Here is a 21335-nt window from a genome sequence, read left to right on the forward strand (position 1 = left end):
GTTACAGCTACTGTGTTTTGCATTACATCGAAATCAATAAGATTAATAAAAAAAAAACACGAATAATTCATTTAGAAAATTATTCAACAGTTATTCATTAGATGAAAGTCTACGGCAATTTTATACTGTCCTACACGTTATACAACAATGATGTATTTTTTCAAATTGATACATGACGTAAGATTTTTTTAAATCAAGGGATATATCCTTTTTGTAAGGATAATTACGGAGTCGGAGCACTTAGGAAGATACAATAATACAATTAATTAAAAATATATTTACCAACAATTATCATCATTATTAATAATATTGTTCATTGTTCATTCATATATACATTATTTTTAGGTGTTAATAAATTTGTGTATACATACATACATATATATACACATACACACATACTAACACGTACATACACATATATATGCATATGTATATATATATATTAAAATTTTTTGTTCATAGACTCTATTAGACGATAAAAACAATAATGATCATTTTCAATTGATCACTTGTGTTAAAGGGAAATTGTACATCCTTTCGAAATAGATTACAATTGTCTTCTATCAGGTACATATCCAAGGAGTAATATATTTCTACATAAAGAAGAAAATTCCGTATATATATACATGTATCGTGGAATGCAATAGAATATATAATATATACATATATAAGGGATTACAAAAGATGTGAAACCCTTTTCTCTTTATGAAAATTATGCAAACAGGAACACTAGAATCTTCCGATAGAAAAGACGATAACATCATCTCGTATACACATTTTTTCCTGAATATAATTTTGATTGTCTTTGATTAGAATATTCGATCAACATTAATAATCCTCATAATTGCATACTTGATCCACTAAACTGAATGGATTATATGTCATAAATGTTACTAAATTTGAGACTTATATTCTGTAATATTGTATCCTTCTAATCCTTTGTAATAATTCTCTATATTGTCTTAATTCTTACAAAGGAAAAATTGACTGTAAATTCGTCGGTTGTTCAGCTTTCAACGCATCCTGCATATGCATACACGGTTAATCTATACGTTATTCACGACACTCGTGGTAAACGTTAAAGGAACACGATCCCTTAATCTGTCGAGTAATTCGATTGAGCTTCGAGCTGTAAATGTCGCGTATAAATATGCACATACGTCCAATTACCCATCCACCCATCTACCTATGTGCGCATACATACAATCATTATCGTAAGATCGGCGTACTGTGTATCACGGACTAGTTAAACACGAATCTTATAGCGGACTTGTATTACAGACTAGCTAAATACGAGTAACAACGTGAAAAATCGCAGTGCATTGCAAGGATGGTACGAGAAACGTCATTAATAGGTCCGATCTCGCGACGAAAGAAACGTACCGAGCACAAAACGAACGAGTTCGCAACAAATAATCTGGAATTACGATGACAACGTTAATGTCGATGCAAACAAATGCACGCATTTTGCGACGACACAGTCACGCATGCACACCTCATGAAGAAGCATTGCTCTAGTGAAGAGAATGCAATCTAATGCACGGTTACCCTGAGTTGCAGATTGAAGTAGAAATGAATATTGTATAATTAATCGGCATGTTACATACATGTATTACAATATCCATTTCTATCATATTGCACGTATAAGAACTCTTTTGCAGCGGTATGTTTCAGCAAGTAAGAATTGCAATGCGATAATTCGTAGTGTTATTTCGCAGTCTGTACGAGACTTGAATGTTAATCACATTTAAAATTCGTGATATTACAAATTTCCGATAATTGCGGAAGGATGCCAACACTGTTTGATAGCTAAAAGTTTAGAAAAATAATTTATCTATTTGAGGATATTCAAATATAATTATTTATCGCAGAGTCTGTAGTTCGAGCTGTTGCGCTGTACGTTCCCTACGCTCTTCATATTCTGCGATCCATCAACACGTTTGTCGCTTTGGAGATCTCTCACGTGATTTTCTAATGTTCTTGTAACGAGATCTCACTTGCGCATGATCCTGTTGCGTGTTCTTACATTTCAATAGATTCGTTAATCTTCGCCGCTTGTGGGCTCTACGAGTGTAGGATCGACCTCTGGTTGGTCTTCGTTTTTTGACTTCTTGACGGTACGTTCGACATACCAGAAGGCCCCCGTGCCGAAGATTATAGTTATGAACAACACTAGGAGTTGTATGTGCAGTCCAGCGTGGGTGCTGTAGGAGAAACTGATTGCCGCAGCCACGGACTGGCAGAACTTGAAGAGTGCAAAAGCCGGCGCACTCTCCTTCACGAAGAGGACTCCCAGCAGTGAGTAGATTTGCGTATTGTAGCACGCGTCACCGAAGCCGAGCGCAAGACTGCCCGCCATTGCGAGAATCGGCGAGGATATTATGTGCGCCGTTTGGTCTGTATCGCCGAACGGCGCGTTATTCGGCAAATTTAGGAAGATGCTGATGAAGGCGAACAGGTGTACGACCAGGCCGACGAGCACCACCGGCGAGCCACTGCAGTTGCGGGATACCTTGGAGGCGAGGATGCCGAATATCGCGCCGCCGACGACCTCGCCTACGCCGATGAAGATACCGGACAGTCCTACGAAGCTTTTGCGTTTCTCGCCCATCGCAACGGTGAATCCAACGCTGCTGGAATACACGCCGGAGTAGAACGTGAGTTCAAGGCCGGTGTAGATGAATGTAAGCGATAAGATCAACATCCGCGGCGTGAGGAAAAGTTTCAATGCATCGACGAATGCTTGCCAAGCAGCCACCAACGGTCTATCCCGCACAGGCTCGGGCAACTGAAGCTCTTTGTCAGCGCTGGAGACACCCTCGGCTTCACCGAGCGACAGTTTCTGCGGCGCTTTTCTCAGGAAAGCTAACACTAAGGTGCCGACCAGTGCCAAGGCGGTGAGCACACTGAAGACGATCCGTCGTCGCGACGCGTCAATCTTGTCGCTGTTGAAGACGAAGTAAACGAAGAGATTGCCGGCGAACTGAGAAGATTGGAAGATCGCCCAGAATATACCGGCGTTTCGGGACATGGTCTCGCTGTCGCTGTTCTCCGTCAAGTATTGACCGTGACCGGTCCATATGAGCGCGGCGCCGATACCCAGGATAGCGGACATGCCATACAGCAGACCGTCGTTCGGACAGAAAAACGACGCTATGAAGAGGACGTAGCAGCAGGCCCCGGTGAGTATTGCCACCCGCGGCCCTGTCATCGATATATAAGACGGCGCCAACCAGTTGCAGATCGAGAACACGGCGTAGATGATGGCCAAGCTGGTGTACGCGTCCCCGGTGAAGTTGGGATTGTCTTGATTGATGCTCGATAGAACGGTTTTCTGTTGGGAAACAAAAACAATGTTAGACGCTCTCTGTCTCTCTCCTGCTCCCTGTTTTTCTCATTCAATATGTATATCATAAAGTATAGTATAAAATATAAAACATACATAAAATATAAAACAATACAGTATAAAACAGTATATACTTTATAGCATATATATAGTATACAATATAAGTCTGTACACATAGAGACGATCCCTTCCAACGACCGTGTCTAAATTTAAAGTCTTTTTCTTTTTTATCTTTCTTTAATATATATATTCGATCTGGAAGAATTCCAAGTTACCCTTCAGAGAATATCAAACGTCATGATTGAACGTCAAACCGCTAATTTTGATATTCAAATATCAATATTTCCTCGTATATAATACTTTCTCTACAAATAACTTTAAAGTAAACCTATATTTGTATTTCAATGGTGGCAAAAGAACAGCTAGAATACTAATGAAGAACACTGCTTAATATTCTCTCAGCATGTTGCGTTAAAAGAATCAGGAATGCGTGGATTAAGCGCGAGTAACACATACAATGCATACTAATAATCATATATAAAAAGGAGTCGTATCATTCTTCTCTTTCGTCGTCTCATCCTTTGCAAAAGAGAATGTACGAATGCTACAAATACAAAGTTCTTGGGAACTAGAAGCATGTCAGGATTGAGCGCAATGCGTCGATGTGGTTTTCAATCGACGCTTTCACATGTTGACACATCGTTCTTTCAGATTAGGCGCCAATTATTTCACGATGAACAACAACGTCGTTGAAATGTTCGTACATTCTTATCAGCAATCGAGTCATATCGGTGTTTGTGATGTAACACTTATCACGTTAGCCACATTAACTGACATTTGTTATGCGCAGTAGTATCGATATGGATCACGAGTCCAAGAAAAATTCGAGAAAACCGAGGAATTGATATTTCTGTCAATTTTCTATGAAATATCACTGCAGTTTAGAAATATTTTGTAACGTACATGAGCGAGACGAAGTCTCGACTGAACATTAATCGGGAAACGAAATTTCGGTATCTTATAATTTTGAAATTTAATTGACTAAGAAATCATTTAATTTTGAGAAATATTTTCGTATCTTGTTGACAACTTTCACAAAGATACAGTCACTCTTAAAATGATAAAAGGAAACCACATAAATCTAATCTGACGATAAAAGGCAGTATATAAACTTAAGTTTATCCTTTTTTAACGTTTGGTGTGTTACCGATTAGATATAAATGGGAAGTTACAATTTCTCTCGAGAATAGTGCGATAAGAAAAGTGTTACATTTATTTTCAAGAAAAACGAATCTGCTTATCCGAACTGGATCATGAACGGATCGTTTTACTATACTTGACCATATCCAATATAATACTGTTATTGTGTCAAGATAATAATCACTAACACGTGAGTGATAATAACAAATAAGCTCGGATCACATGAGGAATTCTCGGTGAGACACCGCTATATTTTTCATTAAATATGTTCGTAATCCTGTTTCACCATTGTGAAAGTTGGGTGCAAAGTTTCCGTGTCGTGATAATGATACTCGATAAGAACTGCGTTCGCATCGATAGATTGTATATCGATATTTATATCACTCACATGTCACCGTGAATGTAAAGAGATTTAGTGTGAATGAAAAATTATAGCGATTGAAATCTGAAACACCGTATGCAGTGCTGGCAAAAAATTTCGCAACGGTTGAAAATCTTAGAAAATATTGATTTCTTGGAAAAATGTTTCAAACAAAAAGAATAGAGCTTAAAGAAATCTATTAGATGATGATATCTATCTGACCTTGATATGACCTTGAAAAGTTCGGTTATGGTCAACATAAAAATCTTAAACAGAAATCCTTATTTTTTTATTACACCATCTTTTTCTACCAATTAATTTGAACAACTTTTGTCTAGAACATTTTTTTATTTGCCTAATATTTTTTTAGATATTTAAGGAAAGCTTGATAATTTTCTCAATATTTATGATATCTCGCTAACTATTTGTCAGGAAAAAAAGTGATATTAGACTTTGTTGCTCTATTTGATCTCAAGAATATATCGTTACAATAGCGCCCTGATTTTGGTTAATTTGATGATTTTGAAATTTCCAAAAGTCAGTAAGTTAACAGTTTATACAAAAGTTGTTCAAATTAATTGGTAGAAAAAGATGGTGTAATAAAAAATAGGAGTTTCCGTTTAAGATTTTTATATTGACCGAACTTTTCAAGGTCATACCAAGGTCAGATAGATATCATCATCATCTAATAGATTTTTTAAGCCCTATTCCTTTTGTTTGAAACATTTTTCCAAAAAATTTATCCAAGAAAGAATATTTTCGAACATTTTCAACCGTTGCGGAACCTTTCGCCAGCATTGTATAACAGCGCTTGTATCCGCACTCATCATCGACGAATGAGTCGGCGAACAATACAAAATTGGTTAATGTCTGTCTTACGACCTTTTATCTCAATCATATCTCTTTTCCGGTAGTGAAGTATTTTGCATTTCAAGCGACACTTCGTAAACACTCTAACCCGGTTATTTTAATCAAAGTCATTTGAATTATCGAATTGCTACGGCCGATTGGAAAATTATATTTCAAGGTCAGGATTTCTCTAACAGCATGTTCTCTGTTTGAGAAAAGGGAAATAAAAGAATCATGTGTGTACGACGAAAAAAATGTCGATTGAGCCGGTTGGTCGACTCAATCTTTATCGACTCATATCGACTAATATATACGCGAAACGTCAGTAACATGAATTTAGAAACTCGACATTGGAAAGTCATTGTAAAGTTGCAGTTGAAGGACGTCGCCGAGACATCGCCGACTTGGTCGTCATGCGTGTTCATGTTTATAGGATAAGGATTGATGAGGATTGAATTAACGTTGATTCAACGGTTTATCGACAATTTCAACGAATCAACGTCAAATCAACGTCACGGTTCTGACTGGGCAGCTATCCTCGAATCAACTGCGCCGAATACATCACCATTAATAAATAATTAACGTTATCCGACAGGACAGGAGAGAGAGAGAGAGAGAGAGAGATAGCGTTTCCCTTCTCTCCACCTTTACTATCTCGAACAGTCGTCTTATTGCGAAGCCTAAGGGCCAGAGCACAGACTTCTGCATAACGCATAAGAGAATCAACCAATCAGAATTCTTCATTTCTGTCCTGAGGAGGGAAATGAAGAACTCTGATTGGTTGATTCTCTTATGCGTTGTGTATTATGCGTTATGCAGAAGTCTGTGCTTTTGTCCTAAAAGTGAAAGGAGACTATGCCTTGCCTTCGCTAGACAGTTACATCAGCCATTCGCTGAGAAGGTGTCCTGTTCGAGGTCCTGTTCGAGAAATTTTTACGAACGCTCCTCCTTCGGGGTTCCCGCGGTCAGCGGGAATAATCTCGATTATAATACCACGACATGTCTCTTCTGGCAATATTCCAAGTGATCATTACACTTCCTCGACCGGTTTGCGACAAGAGTGGCGAAGGAACGGCGCTGGGGTAAATTCGGCGGGAACCGGTTGCACTCGTCGTCGTTGTTGTCGTCGTCGTCGGCGCCCGGGGACCAGGTTTTTCGGCGAATGTAATTATCGAGCAGGACAGTCGTCTAGAATGTATTTCATTTCGCACGATCGCGGATACACCACGATGCGATCGGCTCAATGCATACCACGCATCACTTTCTCTCATTCTTCCGCTCGTAATCCCTGCTTCCTTTGCCTCTCGCCCTTTCGTTGTCACTCCTCGCTCCTCCTTCCCCAGTGATAGATTTAGTATAATTTGATCGGGCTTGATTAGAGCGAGTAAGGTGACATTGGCCGGCGCAATCGATCGTCAATTTCCGTGCGATAACGAGCAAATCATTCGGAATGAGGACGCGACACCGTTTCGTAATTAACGCGCCGAACAGCCGAACGAAAATGTCGTTTCGATACGTTCGGAGATAAGGAGGAACAAACGTAAAGGACGCGATAATTTTGATCGTCCTTCGCGAACAAGCAGGTGTAATTTTTCGTTATCGTCATGCTAAGTAGGTACGGCGAGTAGCTTTCAACACAATTTCCGACGTGGCAACAGTTACATACTATAAAACGATTATTTCAATTGATTGATACGCTAATGTAGCAGGCCTTTTTACGCTTAAACAACAATGGATAACAAACCGAAGTTTGCAGAATCTCGATAGATGGTTCAGGATGGATCGATCGTTCAAAACAGACTGACGAGTTTAATTTTGCCGCACTGGGTCCCTATTCTTGAAAAATATCGCATATAATATCTCATGAATGTCGCTAGATATCACGATTTTCAGCCAATTAAATTGCTCCATTGATGAAATATCACATATGATGTTTTTCACAAATTTTCGGGACTGAAGGCTCTGGGTTCATATTCTTGAAAAATATCACATATAATATTTCATGAATGTCGCTAGATATCACAACGCTAGATTCTCAACCAATTAAATTGCCCCAATTAATTTGATGAAATATCGCATACGATATTTTTCGCAAATTTTCAAGAATAAGGGCCATAAACGCTTAATTAAAAATCGGATGTTCGGTTGCCACAGTTACGATTACTCGGCAGAAGGTTGTTCGCAAAACGGGTATTCTCGAGCAGGATATTATGAAATGCTTTCGTTCCATGGAAAAAAGTAGCGGGCATTTTACGGTTCGACCGATCTTGTCTTAGCGTATGATTTACTCGTAATTAGCTTGTTGCGTAAACGTTCATTGGTCGGTCAGTGTTGATCTCTTTTACGATCTCTTTTATCTATTGCGAATTGTGACTTCGGAGTTTAGTCACGATCAGAATGAATTTCTCTTTTTTGCTTTTTCTCTTTCTCTTGCCACGCTCGACCTTCTCGCGTAATGGATAATCTCTTGACATTATGACCTCGCGAGTCTGGCCGCTCACTCCTGTAAATTTTTAAGGCGATGCGGATTCGGCGAAGAAAAATGTCGTTGTTGAGTCCCGCCGCGACAACGACGATGACTCCCTAACTATACCGCTGTTTAGAGCAGCGTTTTCCAATACGCGTACACACTCATGTTACGACGGTGTGCTGTGAGAGGATTTAAGGTATGCCGCGAAAACTGTCCAAGATCATTAGTTAAATTATTTTCGAAAGCAGTTCAAAGCACTGTAAGTATATATATATATAAATTAAAACCTCTTTAAATTGGTCATAAAAATACATCATTGTTATAATAAATAAACACCAGCTTATTTCTAAAGTGGGTGGGGTGTAGCTTTTATAAATTATTACAAATTATAATAAGTTGTTTTATTTGTTCTGCATAAAATGTCGGATTGAAACGCATTAAAAAGTATTGACATTTTGAATACTTCTGAATTCTGCTTTCTGACCTGAACAAAGAGATTAAAAAGTATTGGTTCGCATTAAACTTTGCCACGCTGAATGCGAGACGACAATGGTGAATGCTTTGCATTGAAAATGTTTATAAATTTTTACTTTCTTATTATAAGGAATTGTTTCTTCTTTCTGATTATTAATTAAACTAAAAACATTTGTCTACAAAATTGTATTGTCAAACAATCAAATATATTTTATTTCGTCCTTATGCATTAAAAAATATACAAATCTTCTTTCAAATTAGCAAAATTTTAATGAATACGTACTTTCGCATTAAAAAGAATTAACTCAGTTCAAAACATTCTTCGCATTCAATCGCAATCGATAACGCCTTCAAACGCATGCGAATTCTCGTATTAAAAAAGATTCACTTAGCTCAAAATATTTTTCGCATTCAATCGCAATCGATAACCTTCAAACAAATACGAACTTTGGCATTGAAAAGTATTTGCTTCTTCTCCTAATTGTTTTCGGATTCAGAGGCATACAAGATTTTCACATTCTATTCCCCATATCGGATTGAAAAATATTGGCCCGCGATCCAATCTGAGATTTCTGCAAAGCAGAATTCACGACGAAATCTCGTGAATGCGAAACAATATTTTTAAATACGATATTTTATACAGGATTTCGGCCGTGATTGTGCATTTTGTTTGTGTTAGTAAATAAATCAAAAAAGATATATTCTTTTTTATATTCTTTATTTGATCATCATAATTTAAGTGTGCCACGAAAGTTTAACTATAGGTTCAAGCGTGCCGTGAGTTAAAAAAGATTGAAGAACGCTGGTTTAGAGCATATGGTTAATCATGACGACTTTTGTCAACTAATCGGCCGTGGGATATCGTTAGTTTGCAGCGATAAATTGACGCGTAAACAAAGATCGTTGTACGCGGTTGGCGCGATCAATTAATCACCGGGCGTCATTAAAAGAGAGAGACGCCGAGATATCGCGCAGCCAGGGAGGAGTACACTCTGACCGTACATTCTGAATTACATGACTCGGAGATAATGACGGTAATGAGTGACGGGGACGTTGCCAGTTTGGAGGCGGCCGGCCAGAACGCAATGTCCGCAGATTACTCTCGCGATATCCGCGTTATGTATTATATAAGTGTTTTTTCTTTTTTTTTTTCTTACGGAGTAGTATTATAGGTTGATGCAAAAGATTCGTCATGTTTGTCAAATAAAATAGGAAATGAAACCATTCAATTTCGAGGGACTCATTATTTTTACGAATAAAATGAACAGCGTTAACTCGACATCTTTTTTAAACATATTATGGGGATTTTATATTTTCCTTTTAAACTTCCTGAAAAAGTTTAGAAAATAGAAACAGGAAAATTATAAATATTTCTCGTCAAACTATGCAAAATACGAAAATATCACTAGAGATTGTACATGAGGGAGAGAAAGCGAACGTCGAAAAGAACGTTTTTTCTTTTATCGCAAAAATTTTGACATTTGATCTTTCCCAGAATTCTTCTCTTGAACTTTCTCGGAATCTGATATATATATATTTTTTTTCTTATCTTTCATTCTTCCTTTTTTAGAAGCCCAATGGATACATCAGCAGAACTATGTATCACGTAATACGTGTCCTGTGATGATTTATCACACGTGTAATTTAACAAATTATACGTTTTGCAATAACGAAAACAGTCGATAACGATATCGCGCAGCCTGGAGGCGTTCCGGCCTGCACTCGTGACTTGTTCGCCTTTTGCATCATACTTTCTAAACCGCGACTAATCATATAATGCCTGAACTCTACTTTCTAAAACATTACAAAACGCAAATATCTCGTCATGTTTAACAGCAGTCAAAATTTTATTTAAAATAAAAATTCAACAATGTGTTTTTATGTTATCTCGCTCATTTCTCTTGAATTTATTGAATCGCTCATTTCGTCAAAAAGCAAAACCGTAAGTACAAATTAACTCGAAATGCGTCTTTTTTAGTGAAATTCAGGTTTATTCTAAGTAATTAAAAGTGTCACAGTATACGTGTTTTTACCGATAAGTTAGAAATGAAGGTCAGTTAAGTTTCAAGTACATGCAGCTAATCTTATCTTTCGCAATTAATTTTATGTAGAATTTATTTTGATCAAATTTTTACATCGAATTTAGCTACCAAGGCACTTGATATTACAATCGGACATGATATAAAAACGTCAACATATGATACGACATGTCAATAAAAATTTTATTTCGTATCGATTTTAGATGTAAAGTCCACTTTAGGTCAACGGTTAAATATTTCGATAAAAGAAGTGTGTAAGTAAATTTCGCTATAATATAGAAAAGTATCGTTAAAACATGAAAATAATTGGACCTATCAATGAGAAGATTAGAAAAACTGTAGATAATGATGTAGGAAATAATAAACGTGAAAGAATTCGATTTTGACTGGCAAGATCTGAAAAGGTGGATAAATATTTGGCCGTTATCGAATTCTCCCGGATGAGAGCGCTCTGTGTTATCGTTCACGTCGTGAAAAACTGCAGGTTAATGCCCGTACAAACGCAAGAATACGAGAGCGATGCGAGTCAATCTCTCTCTCTCGCGCTCGAATGCCTAAATAGAAGTTCCGCTTGCTGCGTACTTTAGAAAGCTTCTGAGAAGAAAAACGATCTTGATGTCAAATGATCACCCTGTATTATCCAATCATACAATCATAATCCGTCAGCGCTCGCTCGCGTCAAGGATCGCGAAAGATTGTGTTATAAATAAATTGCTTCGCATTAAAATTACTGGCATAAATGCGCGATAAAGCACGCGCGTGCACATAGTGACACTATGATATTTTCGTTCACGAAGTTATCGCTCTGAGCATCTGTCACGCGGTTTGACGGTATTTGAAATTCATGTAAACAATTGAGAACTTGAAAAATGTCGGAGACTGATTCCGTGTGAGTGTGTAACAATCATCGCAGAATTATCATCATAAAACACAAGTGTTTCTAATTGACAATCCAGAATTTTGCAAAAAACAGCTATGCGAATGAATCATTCGTTAAAAAAAAAATAAAAAGAAAATACTCATACATAGATATAGATGATAGAAAAGTATCGAAATGATAATGAACGAAGGAACCCAGACAGCACATGTTCTCCTGGGGACGTCCTAAGGACGTCTTGAGGATGAAGAAACGTCCCTAGAATATCCTCAAGACATACTCTGGACATTTGTGCCGTTAGAGAAGCTACTCAAATATTTTTGATAAATTCAACCGAGTTTTTAGAGCCTCCGAAGGCTGGCGCTTGTGCGTATTTTCAGTTCGAACGTTTCTTTTCTATCCTGACTTACGCTTCAAGATTGCTTCTGAGAAATTTTTCTAATCGTTGCGCTAAACTCAGCGGTAGATTCCGCCAGTAGTGCGCACATTGTGTGCCGTAAAAAGAACACGGAAGTTCCGTGACACAAATAACAATAATAACGGGCACATGCGCCTCGTCTTGTTTCGTCACTCACCTCTATGTTGCCCATCGTTTGAAACGCCGCAAACACCAGCATGAATCCCCAGCTGAGGATCATCACGTTCAAAAAGGCCCGGTCCATGATCATGGTGGCGACTTCACGTAGCTGACGCGTACAAACGAAACGGAAGAAAATCGTCGGATGCGATTCGCGTTTCGCGCGCGATGCCGGATTACTCACGCGAATGTTCGTCGTCGTTGACAGATGGTTGCCACATGGACGAAGAGAGAGAACCGCGGCGGCCAACAGCGATAGTACAGCATAACAGACTACGGAGCCAGATAAAAAAAAAGTCGGGCGGCCCGTGAAGTGGTGCAACGATTCATCCAATCGAACGATCGACCATCGAACGCCGCCGCCATTGTTGCGCGCGACATTCGAAGGTCGTGGCCAACTTCGTTATGTTATCGACAAGACACCTCAGTGGTATTCGGTATAATCTCAAACTGTAAATCACACGCGTATCATTAAGAAGCGCTTCGGTACCGGTACTTTGTTGACATTGAGCGATTTGACAAGTCTCTACGTATATACTATTTGTACCAATGATTGTCATATGAGGATGTATTGAATGAAAGGTTAGAATTTGTAAAGCTGTGGAGTGACGACTTACTATCGATGTTGAAAGAAAATCGATGATGAATCGACCAAAAGATCCGTGGTGAGAGTGGTTACTCAACAGTTACAGGATATTCTACGTAGGTCGGCATTTTGGTATAAATTTGGAGTAGAATTAGTCCTGCGACTGACAAGCGTGAAAAATGCAATATTGAACGCATTAAATAAACAGTGATGTAACGGATATATCGCGCACGATAAATTTCGCGCACCGACGAGATGATGACTGCGTTCAGCAAAAAGCATTTTACTAAGCGCTTAGTGATTATTATTCATGATTAAAATGTAAATAGAATATTCTTTTATGGGCCTTCTACAATAAGCTACTAGTCATAAGTTGTAACCAAATAGACCAACCACAGCTGATTATTTTTTAAATAATCAATTGTGATTGGTCAATTTGCTTATAGCTTATGACTAATTGCTTATTGTAGAAGGCCTCTTAAGCGTGGTCTACAATGGCAATAAGCAGTAAGAAGTAAGCGTAAACGGTAAGAAATAAACCAATCACAGTCGATTATGACAAAAATAATCAACTGTGGTTAGTCCATTTCTTACTGTTCATGCTTTCTTCTTACTGCTTACGGCCATTGTAGACCACGCTTTAGGTTTCAACCATCTAATGGAGAATTCAATTCTCCACTGGAAAGCTGTTCTCCTATTGGATGTTGGGCGTCGTACGTCGACATTGGACGCAGTGTGAATCCTCCATTACCACTCGGCGGAAGTTGACTAGGAATATCACGATATCCAATCAACATCTTGCTTGCTTAAGCCAGCGGCACACGGTGCTTGTTTTCGTGCTGGATTGCTTGCTGTATGAAAATAATGCGTTGTGATTGGTATATTTTCGAAGATGGATGAAAATGCACCAATCAGAACGCAGTATTTTCATCCAGCAAGCAATCCAGCACGAAAACAAGCATCGTGTGCCGCTGGCTTTAGAAATAATAGTTGCAAAACATATAGGTCGTGTTCCAAAATTCACTGCCAGTACTGAAAATATATAGGTTGTGTCATGCAAATTTTGGAACACGGTCGTAGCATGTGGGATGTTGATTGCCAGTTTAAAGTCAGCGGCACACGGTGCTTGTTTTCGTGCTGCTTTTCTTGCTAGTTGAAAATACTGCGTTCTGATTGGTACATTTCCGAAGATGGATGGAATGCACCAATCAGAACGCAGTATTTTCATCCAGCAAGCAAACCAGCACGAAAACAAGCACCGTGTGCCACTGGCTTTAGAAGTCCTTCGAAACAGACCAAATTCACTGCTAGTATAGTCGTATGGTCATCTAGATTGCTGTTTGGCTCCGTGTTGTTGTTGAAAATGTCGAAAAACTTTGAGGAGAAAGGAAAGAACCACCAACGATCTGGCGGGAATGATTTTCGCAGCTTTTCACAATTTAGTAGTTCGTTAATTGTGTTGAAACAACAGGATTCGCGAAAAATATCGTCGCTTTCGTCTATTGATATCCGCCGTGTTTAATTGTAATTAATGTGAAATCTCGAGACCGGGTGTAACCGCCGTGACTATTGATATTGTCGCGATTCAGAGAATTTGAACATCAACCGTGCACATCGGCCGTTTGCTTAGTCTTTTGTTGGCTCCCAAGGCCATTAGATATGGTTTTGTCGTTACGAAATTACGCGTAATTCTTTGAATATTGGGGACTGCGTGCGCGTGGTCCCTGCTTGTACCACACTTTGCAACATTCTAATTCCTATTTTCGTACCTTTCGTTAAATGGCGTTGGGGCGAAACCTTAACCGGTGCCTGTAGCCAAAATTAAAAGAGAGAGAGAGAGAGAGACAGGCCGCTTGTTTAAATTATTTCGTGATCGATCCTTGAAACATGGAAAATACCATGACAAAGGAGAAAAGGAATTGCACGAATCCTAGCGATCATTTGGCTAAACGTTTCAGGCAAAGCGAAAATAGCGACGATGATGAACCAGAGGTATTTTGAATATGTTAACGCTTGTTTCTTCGTCGATTTAACCCCTTGTCTTACAATATTGTGTGAGACTCGTGATATGTTTTATGGGCCAAATAAGAAACACGAGTCAGACTACATATATCGGACAACAAATATAATAAGCACGGGTAAAATTCATCGTATGTTTTGTGGGTCAAACATAGGAAACACAAGTGAGATTCGTAGTTCAATTTTTATCTATTTTGGTCAATGTTCAGCGTCTGCGATTTATGTAAATTGGGCGTTACAGATACAATTTTATCACCAACTTTGGTACGTGCTATCGCGACTTAAATCACAGTGCAAGGGATTAAATACATGAACTTTCTGCAGTTGTAAATGTGTATAAATGAGGCTATAAACAATTTCCTATCTCTTCAACTCACTGCTTTTAGAAGCAAACAGAAAATTCTAGTTAAATCTTAGTGAACTAATATAGTTTTATTAATTGATTAAACAACTAAAATAATGTGTTTGATCTATGATATTATAATTTTATTTTATTATTGCAGTATACAGCTGGAAGAGTGAAAAATATTCGACTTCGTAACTTTATGTGTCATGATGCATTAGAAATAAAGCTAAATGAGAATGTTAATTTTATCGTGGGACGCAATGGTAGTGGCAAAAGTGCCATACTAACAGCATTAACTGTAGGACTTGGTGCTAGAGCATATATCACCAACAGAGGAACTTCTTTAAAGAGTATTATTATATAAAATATTCTTTCTTTTTTTTTTTTAAGTCGGTGTTTTGATGTTTACTAACAAAACTGATGAAAATTTACAATATATATATATATATATATATATAATGGAACAATAGATTCTTAGAGCCGGTTGTTCCAATATCTTGGTAAGTTAACTGATAGTTAAATCATATGTTTGTCTTTGTTTTTCCTTCAACTTAGACAAAGACAGACATGATTTAATTATCAGTTAACTTACCAAGGAATTAGAACAATCTGCTTTTAGTACTGGCAATTAATATCAGAACACAAGATAGGATAACTAAGGATAATTTAATAAAATTTAATGATATATAAATTATTTATATGAATTGCAGAATTCATAAAAGTAGGCCAGACATCTGCTATCATTGAGATAACTTTAACAAATAAGGGAGACGCAGCATACAAACCTGAAACTTATGGTGATGTTATTACAATTGTACGAACAATTGGACCAACATCATCGTATAAAATAAAGAATTGGAGAGGTACAAAAATAAATTCCATTTTTAACACTTTAAATGAATATATATTGTTTATAATTACAGAAATGTAAAGAAATATACATTACTTATAGGGGAGATCATTTCTACAAAACGAGATGAATTGGATGATATTATATCATCGATGAATATACAAATTGATAATCCGATTTCTATTTTGAATCAAGATGTATCACGAACGTTTCTAATTTCTTCTAAATCTGAAGAAAAATACAATCTATTTATGAAAGCTACTCTCTTAGATATCATAGAAAATAATTATGTAGAAGCTTTACAAATATGTATGGAAGAAAACGAAAAATTGAAGCAATACTATGAGGTACGTATCCACTTTCTAGGTACGTTCATATTTTATTGTATCATGGTTCTTATTATTGATTGTGTTTCAGGCTTTATCGCAAGTAAAAGCTGAAATAGAGAAATTGAAAGATGATATACAAAAAATGGAACAAATGGATGAGTCACGTGCAGAGCTAACTAATTTGGAAGAAAGAGAACTACCATGGGCTATTGTAAGTGTAACAATTATAATACATAATTCTGTAACATAAAGAAATTTAAGCAATAGAACTAATGCTTGAGAATCTGAAAGTTTTGTTAATCAAGAATTCTCGACGCTGCGATCTATTGATGCTCTTACTATTCTCTAGCAATATTGCTTAAATTTCTGCATATAATATAGTTTAATATCAGAAGAAGATAAATCTTGTATATATCTTTTGCTTTGAATAAGAGTTATTGTCTTATTGTATAGGCTATCGAAGAGGAAACTAAACTTGAAAAGATCCAGGCAGTTTTAAATACACATGAGAACAACTTGAAAAAACTACAAGATGTGGAGTCATCTGTAGGAACAAAGAACAAAGAAATTGACAAAAAGATAAAGTAGGAATTAAAGTTGTAATACAACTTACTGAAACTTTTATCAGTATCATATTTTCGTGTCTTTAACAGACTTTTATATATTAAAAACATAATAAAATTAGAAGAAATCGTTATACATTGTCATGTTTCTACGTCAGTATGTTTTTTGTTGTAGAGAAATAAAGGAAAAAATTCTGCAAACAGAAAAAAAAATGGCAGATAGCCATGAAGCATATAACAGTGCCAAACAAAAACATGCGGCTGCGAAAGAATTTTATTCCAACAAACTGCGCGAATGGCGGTCCGTAGAAAATCAAATCAAACGACATGAAGATGATATCAGTTTACTGAAGGGAGAAATCCAGAAGTTGGAGACGTAAAGACACAATCCATTTTATATATATCGTTGCGGGTGGACGGGTGTAACAATATATTTCTTGAATGATAGGCGACATATATGATTTCACATATTTTCTTGTCACAGTTGCCACAATGAACAATATATCGAAAGGAAAGAAATGTTCGACAAGCTATCAAAGTTAGAGGAAACGTTGGATGAAGTTGAAGCTTCGATGCGTACAAAGCAAACCGAATTGATGCATTTGGAAGCTGACAATATGCGACTTTCCGTAGAAAAGCAGTCCGCGAAAGTTGAATTGGACAATTGTGATGCTTCCATACGTAAGTTTGTACATCTGTAGTAAATTAAAAATTATATTCTCATAATTAAGTTTTGAATTAAGTTCATGCAAAGAAAAAGGACAAAATAGCTACATATATTCTGTAAACTTACAGGTAGGCTGGAGAAAGAGTTAAGTGGATTCGAGCAACAATCTGATAACGTGTTGAGTGTGTTCGGGCCTAATATACCGCGTCTATTGAGAAGAATTGAGGAAGAATGCAAAAAAGGACGATTCAAAGAAAAACCACGTGGTCCTATCGGTATGTGGTTTTGAAGCATTGTAATTCAAGTAAAGTTATTCAATTTCATTGCTAAATTTATTACTGCACAGGTGCTTATATAAAGATGAAGGATGAAGCATGGGCACCAGCGGTGGAAAGTCACCTAGGTCGTGGTATTCTTAATTCATTTTGTGTAGATAACAACCAAGATGCTAAATTGTTGACCAGTATTATGAAGGAGATTTTCTATAACGAGAGACTACCTCAAATTATAACTAGCAAGTACTACAATCAGGTAAGAACATCCGTTTTATTATTTTTCTAATGCAATTGACAATTTCATGCAAATATTTTTACACACATATGTATGTATGTGTAACCGTTCAATTTTCGTAGATACATGATGTGAGAAGACACTGTACACAGTCGCCACGATACTCGAACCTGTTGGAAGCGATGATTATAGAAGACCCCATCGTGGCTAACTGTTTAATCGATCAACGTGAAATCGAATGCATACTCCTCATACCGACTAACCAAGAGGCCTGCGAGATAATGTCGAATGCAGCGAAAGTGCCAAAAAATTGCAAAAGAGCGTTTACTCAACAAAGTGACATCTACTTTCCCGATCCAAATTACAGGACGTACGGCGGGAAGTGTGGCTCACGCGCAAAGTATCTTCAAGTATCCAGTACAGAAGCGATGCAGTGAGTAAAACCAATTTTTATCTATAGTAATATTAATCACCGATAAAACATCTCCGTTATACATGTATATAATATAAATGAACTATTTACTTATATATATTATTTTGATCATTTTTATTATCTTGTCACTTAGAACATTGAAGGAAGAACTTGAGGTAGCAAAAAATAAAAGGCAAGAAGCCAAAATTATACACAATGCTGTATGCGAGAAAGAAGAGCGCACGAAATCTTCATTGAACACTGTAAACAGGACGGTCATGAAATTTAAAGCACTGCAAAGTCGTTGCAAAGAGGAGATTGATAACTTAAAGGATAAAATCGAGTCAAATAAAGGCATGTCTGACGATGTCTTTGTAAGTAGCATAATCATATTCCTCATTAGATAATATCGCTTCTATCTTTTCTTCGAAATAATATAGCTACCCAATTGATCTATTGTACAGCGACATGAAATTACGGAAGTCGAGAAGAAGATAACGCAAGAGAGAATGGCGGAGAAGTTTTTAGCTGAGAAAACGCACGAACTCCAGGGAAACATGAAATTCCTTGACGAAGAAGTCAAGCGTTGCAGAGACGCTACAGATGATTTATATACAGTGATCGATCCTCTCAAAGTATATCTCTGTTCTGTTTTTTATCTTATATTTAGATAATATCACTAAGTTGATTTGTTTGTTTTAACTTTTAACAACATCGCAGGAACAAATAAAGGAACTCATACAGAAGAAAGAGAAGCATCGTTTCGAGTCGCAACGTTCTACGCAACAATTGAAAGAAGTTCGTCAAGCTGTACAAAGTGCGACAGGGGAATTTCAGAGACAGGAAAGAGTCACGACGATAGCAGTTGCTAATGCCTCCGAAAAATGCCTCAGAATAAATACAGAAAAGTTAGTATTGCGGAATGACATTTGTTACGTGTTTTGATGACCTATATTAATTAATTTTAACCTTATTTTACTTAATTATATAATTTTATATTCTAAATAAGTCGTTGAAATCATGCTTTCTCATTTAGTACATGTTACCTCAATCGTATCCTTTGTAGATCGATAAATCATATTAAGTCTACGATAACGAATTTGCGAGAGAAGATTCGCGAGGTGGAACATCAATTCGGCTCTGTGCATCTTTTGCAACAACAATTACAAGAGAAAGAGGAAAAGTACGGGATGAATATCGAGTTTATGTATACACTGAAAAAAAGTTGTGAGGTAAATGTGTCATTTATGATTCTACGATTACATTTGATCCAGACTCAGTTTTCACAAGGTGATGTATTTGTCTGCAGAAACATATCGAACGAGTGAAGCATCGACAGAATGTGTTTGAGGAATTGAGGAAGTTATACGGTGTTTATATACAGAAGTCCTTCAGTGATGTACTTGCTCTAAGGCAATATAAGGTAACTATAAGGAAATGTATCTCAAGCATTACATATGTAAATCGCATATCGTTTTATTTATCGGGGACGCTTTTTACTGTTCTACTTTATCAGGGTAACATGATAATCGACCATATAAATAAAACACTTCAATTGAACGTAAGTGCACGAAACGATAGTACCAGCAAAGATACTAGATCACTCTCGGGAGGAGAACGATCTTACTCAACCATAGCATTTATTTTGTCTATTTGGGAATGTATTCGAATGCCCTTCTATTTTCTCGATGAATTCGACGTATTTATGGTGAGTGTTCACGTTTGTATGTGTCCCAAGATACATTTTTTTATCTTTGAAAGAAGAAGACCAATATTTCGTACATTGAAAATATTTTCCAATTCAAAGACTTGAGCAACTAAGAACTCAAAAGAAATGAGTATTGATCTTTTTTTCTGTGAGCTACAAATTCGATTCATATGCAATAACCAAAGGCAATCCATTTCGCAGGATAAAGTGAATCGACGAGTGATAATGGATATACTGTTGGATCACACCAAGTTGCATCCGGAAAGCCAGTTCTGTTTTCTAACACCTTTAGATACATCGAATGTTCTTGTCGAAGATTACGTAACGGTTCATCAGTAAGTATAGAAGTTCTATTAATATTTGCTATTGGGATCTGAACATTATATTACAGTCTTTTGAATGAATGTGTCTTTTCAGATTGCAACCACCAGATAGGAGAGGGCTGAGTCAATAAAAGCCGATTATTTTTTTCTTCCTTTCTACCTTTTAAGTTTTACGTAGTAATTGTCGTTAAGTACAAAGTTCAGCGTATATCGAATAAATTCAGTATAACGTATTTTTGCACGGAAACTTTATACTTAGTCCGATCAAAGATAAGATATTTATTTACGTTATATTATTCTATTTTGTGTAAAAAGAAGTTTCAGATATTTATATTTTTCACATAACTCATAATACATATGAAGGCAGAAATCTAAAACTGGATCCAACTTATTGAATGTGGTGTGAAATATCTATATTTCATATTACATGTTACATGCAGGACTTTTTTGTTAGCTGCAAAATTGTCTGCGACGATATTGTCCGACACATTATTATAACGTACATCCTACCGACTTACATTATTTGATATAAATTAAAATTTATAAGGACAAGATATAAAGAAGAAAAGTGCCTTTATTTGTATCAGTGTAGTTACCAATGTTGCAACATAACATAATACAACTCTACCTTTCTTTTCCTTCTTAATAATATTAAATATAAAGTTCTCTTTTTTAATATTAAAATGTAAATATCAAATCTCGATCGCGTCGCGGCTTCAATAATCCATCGGAGATTCGCTTCCTGTTTATTTTCAAATCCCGCCATTTCCAAATTCGTCTCAGTACGAAGTATGACCGCTCATATCCAGGTAAGTTCTTATCGTAACAC

At 36.8% G+C, this 21335-nt stretch overlaps 2 protein-coding genes across 2 annotated transcripts; one reads left to right on the forward strand and one right to left on the reverse strand.

Moving 5' to 3' along the window:
- Window positions 1-466: 466 nt before the first annotated feature.
- LOC105180608 (UNC93-like protein MFSD11) lies at window positions 467-12487 on the reverse strand. Its single transcript, XM_011136789.3, has 2 exons — window positions 12192-12487; window positions 467-3334 (listed from the first exon to the last, which is right to left on the reverse strand). Exons 1-2 carry the CDS (start codon window positions 12282-12284, stop codon window positions 2042-2044), a joined length of 1386 nt encoding a protein of 461 aa, XP_011135091.1. The 5' UTR covers window positions 12285-12487; the 3' UTR covers window positions 467-2041.
- Window positions 12488-14100: 1613 nt separating this feature from the next.
- SMC6 (Structural maintenance of chromosomes 6) lies at window positions 14101-20883 on the forward strand. The gene is made up of 19 exons (XM_011136791.3): window positions 14101-14771; window positions 15302-15494; window positions 15855-16007; window positions 16097-16341; window positions 16412-16534; window positions 16777-16907; window positions 17062-17262; window positions 17371-17567; window positions 17682-17828; window positions 17900-18084; window positions 18186-18496; window positions 18630-18849; window positions 18940-19110; window positions 19196-19383; window positions 19542-19707; window positions 19785-19898; window positions 19992-20183; window positions 20385-20518; window positions 20601-20883. The coding sequence occupies exons 1-19, from the start codon at window positions 14667-14669 to the stop codon at window positions 20635-20637; spliced, it is 3213 nt and encodes a 1070-aa protein (XP_011135093.1). The 5' UTR covers window positions 14101-14666; the 3' UTR covers window positions 20638-20883.
- The last annotated feature ends 452 nt before the right edge of the window (window positions 20884-21335 follow it).

This window comes from Harpegnathos saltator, unplaced genomic scaffold (assembly GCF_003227715.2).
Source record: "Harpegnathos saltator strain DR-91 unplaced genomic scaffold, Hsal_v8.6 scaffold16, whole genome shotgun sequence".
NCBI lineage: Eukaryota > Metazoa > Arthropoda > Insecta > Hymenoptera > Formicidae > Harpegnathos > Harpegnathos saltator.

Coding starts and splice junctions, on each gene's coding strand:
- SMC6 (XM_011136791.3), top strand. CDS start 14,667: ATGGAAAATACCATGACAAAGGAGAAAAGGAATTGCACGAATCCTAGC. Junction 15,495..15,854: donor CAGAGGAACTTCTTTAAAGA/GTATTATTATAT, acceptor TATGAATTGCAG/AATTCATAAAAGTAGGCCAG. Junction 16,908..17,061: donor GAAATTGACAAAAAGATAAA/GTAGGAATTAAA, acceptor TTTTTGTTGTAG/AGAAATAAAGGAAAAAATTC.
- LOC105180608 (XM_011136789.3), bottom strand. CDS start 12,284: ATGATCATGGACCGGGCCTTTTTGAACGTGATGATCCTCAGCTGGGGA. Junction 3,335..12,191: donor AAACGATGGGCAACATAGAG/GTGAGTGACGAA, acceptor GTTTCCCAACAG/AAAACCGTTCTATCGAGCAT.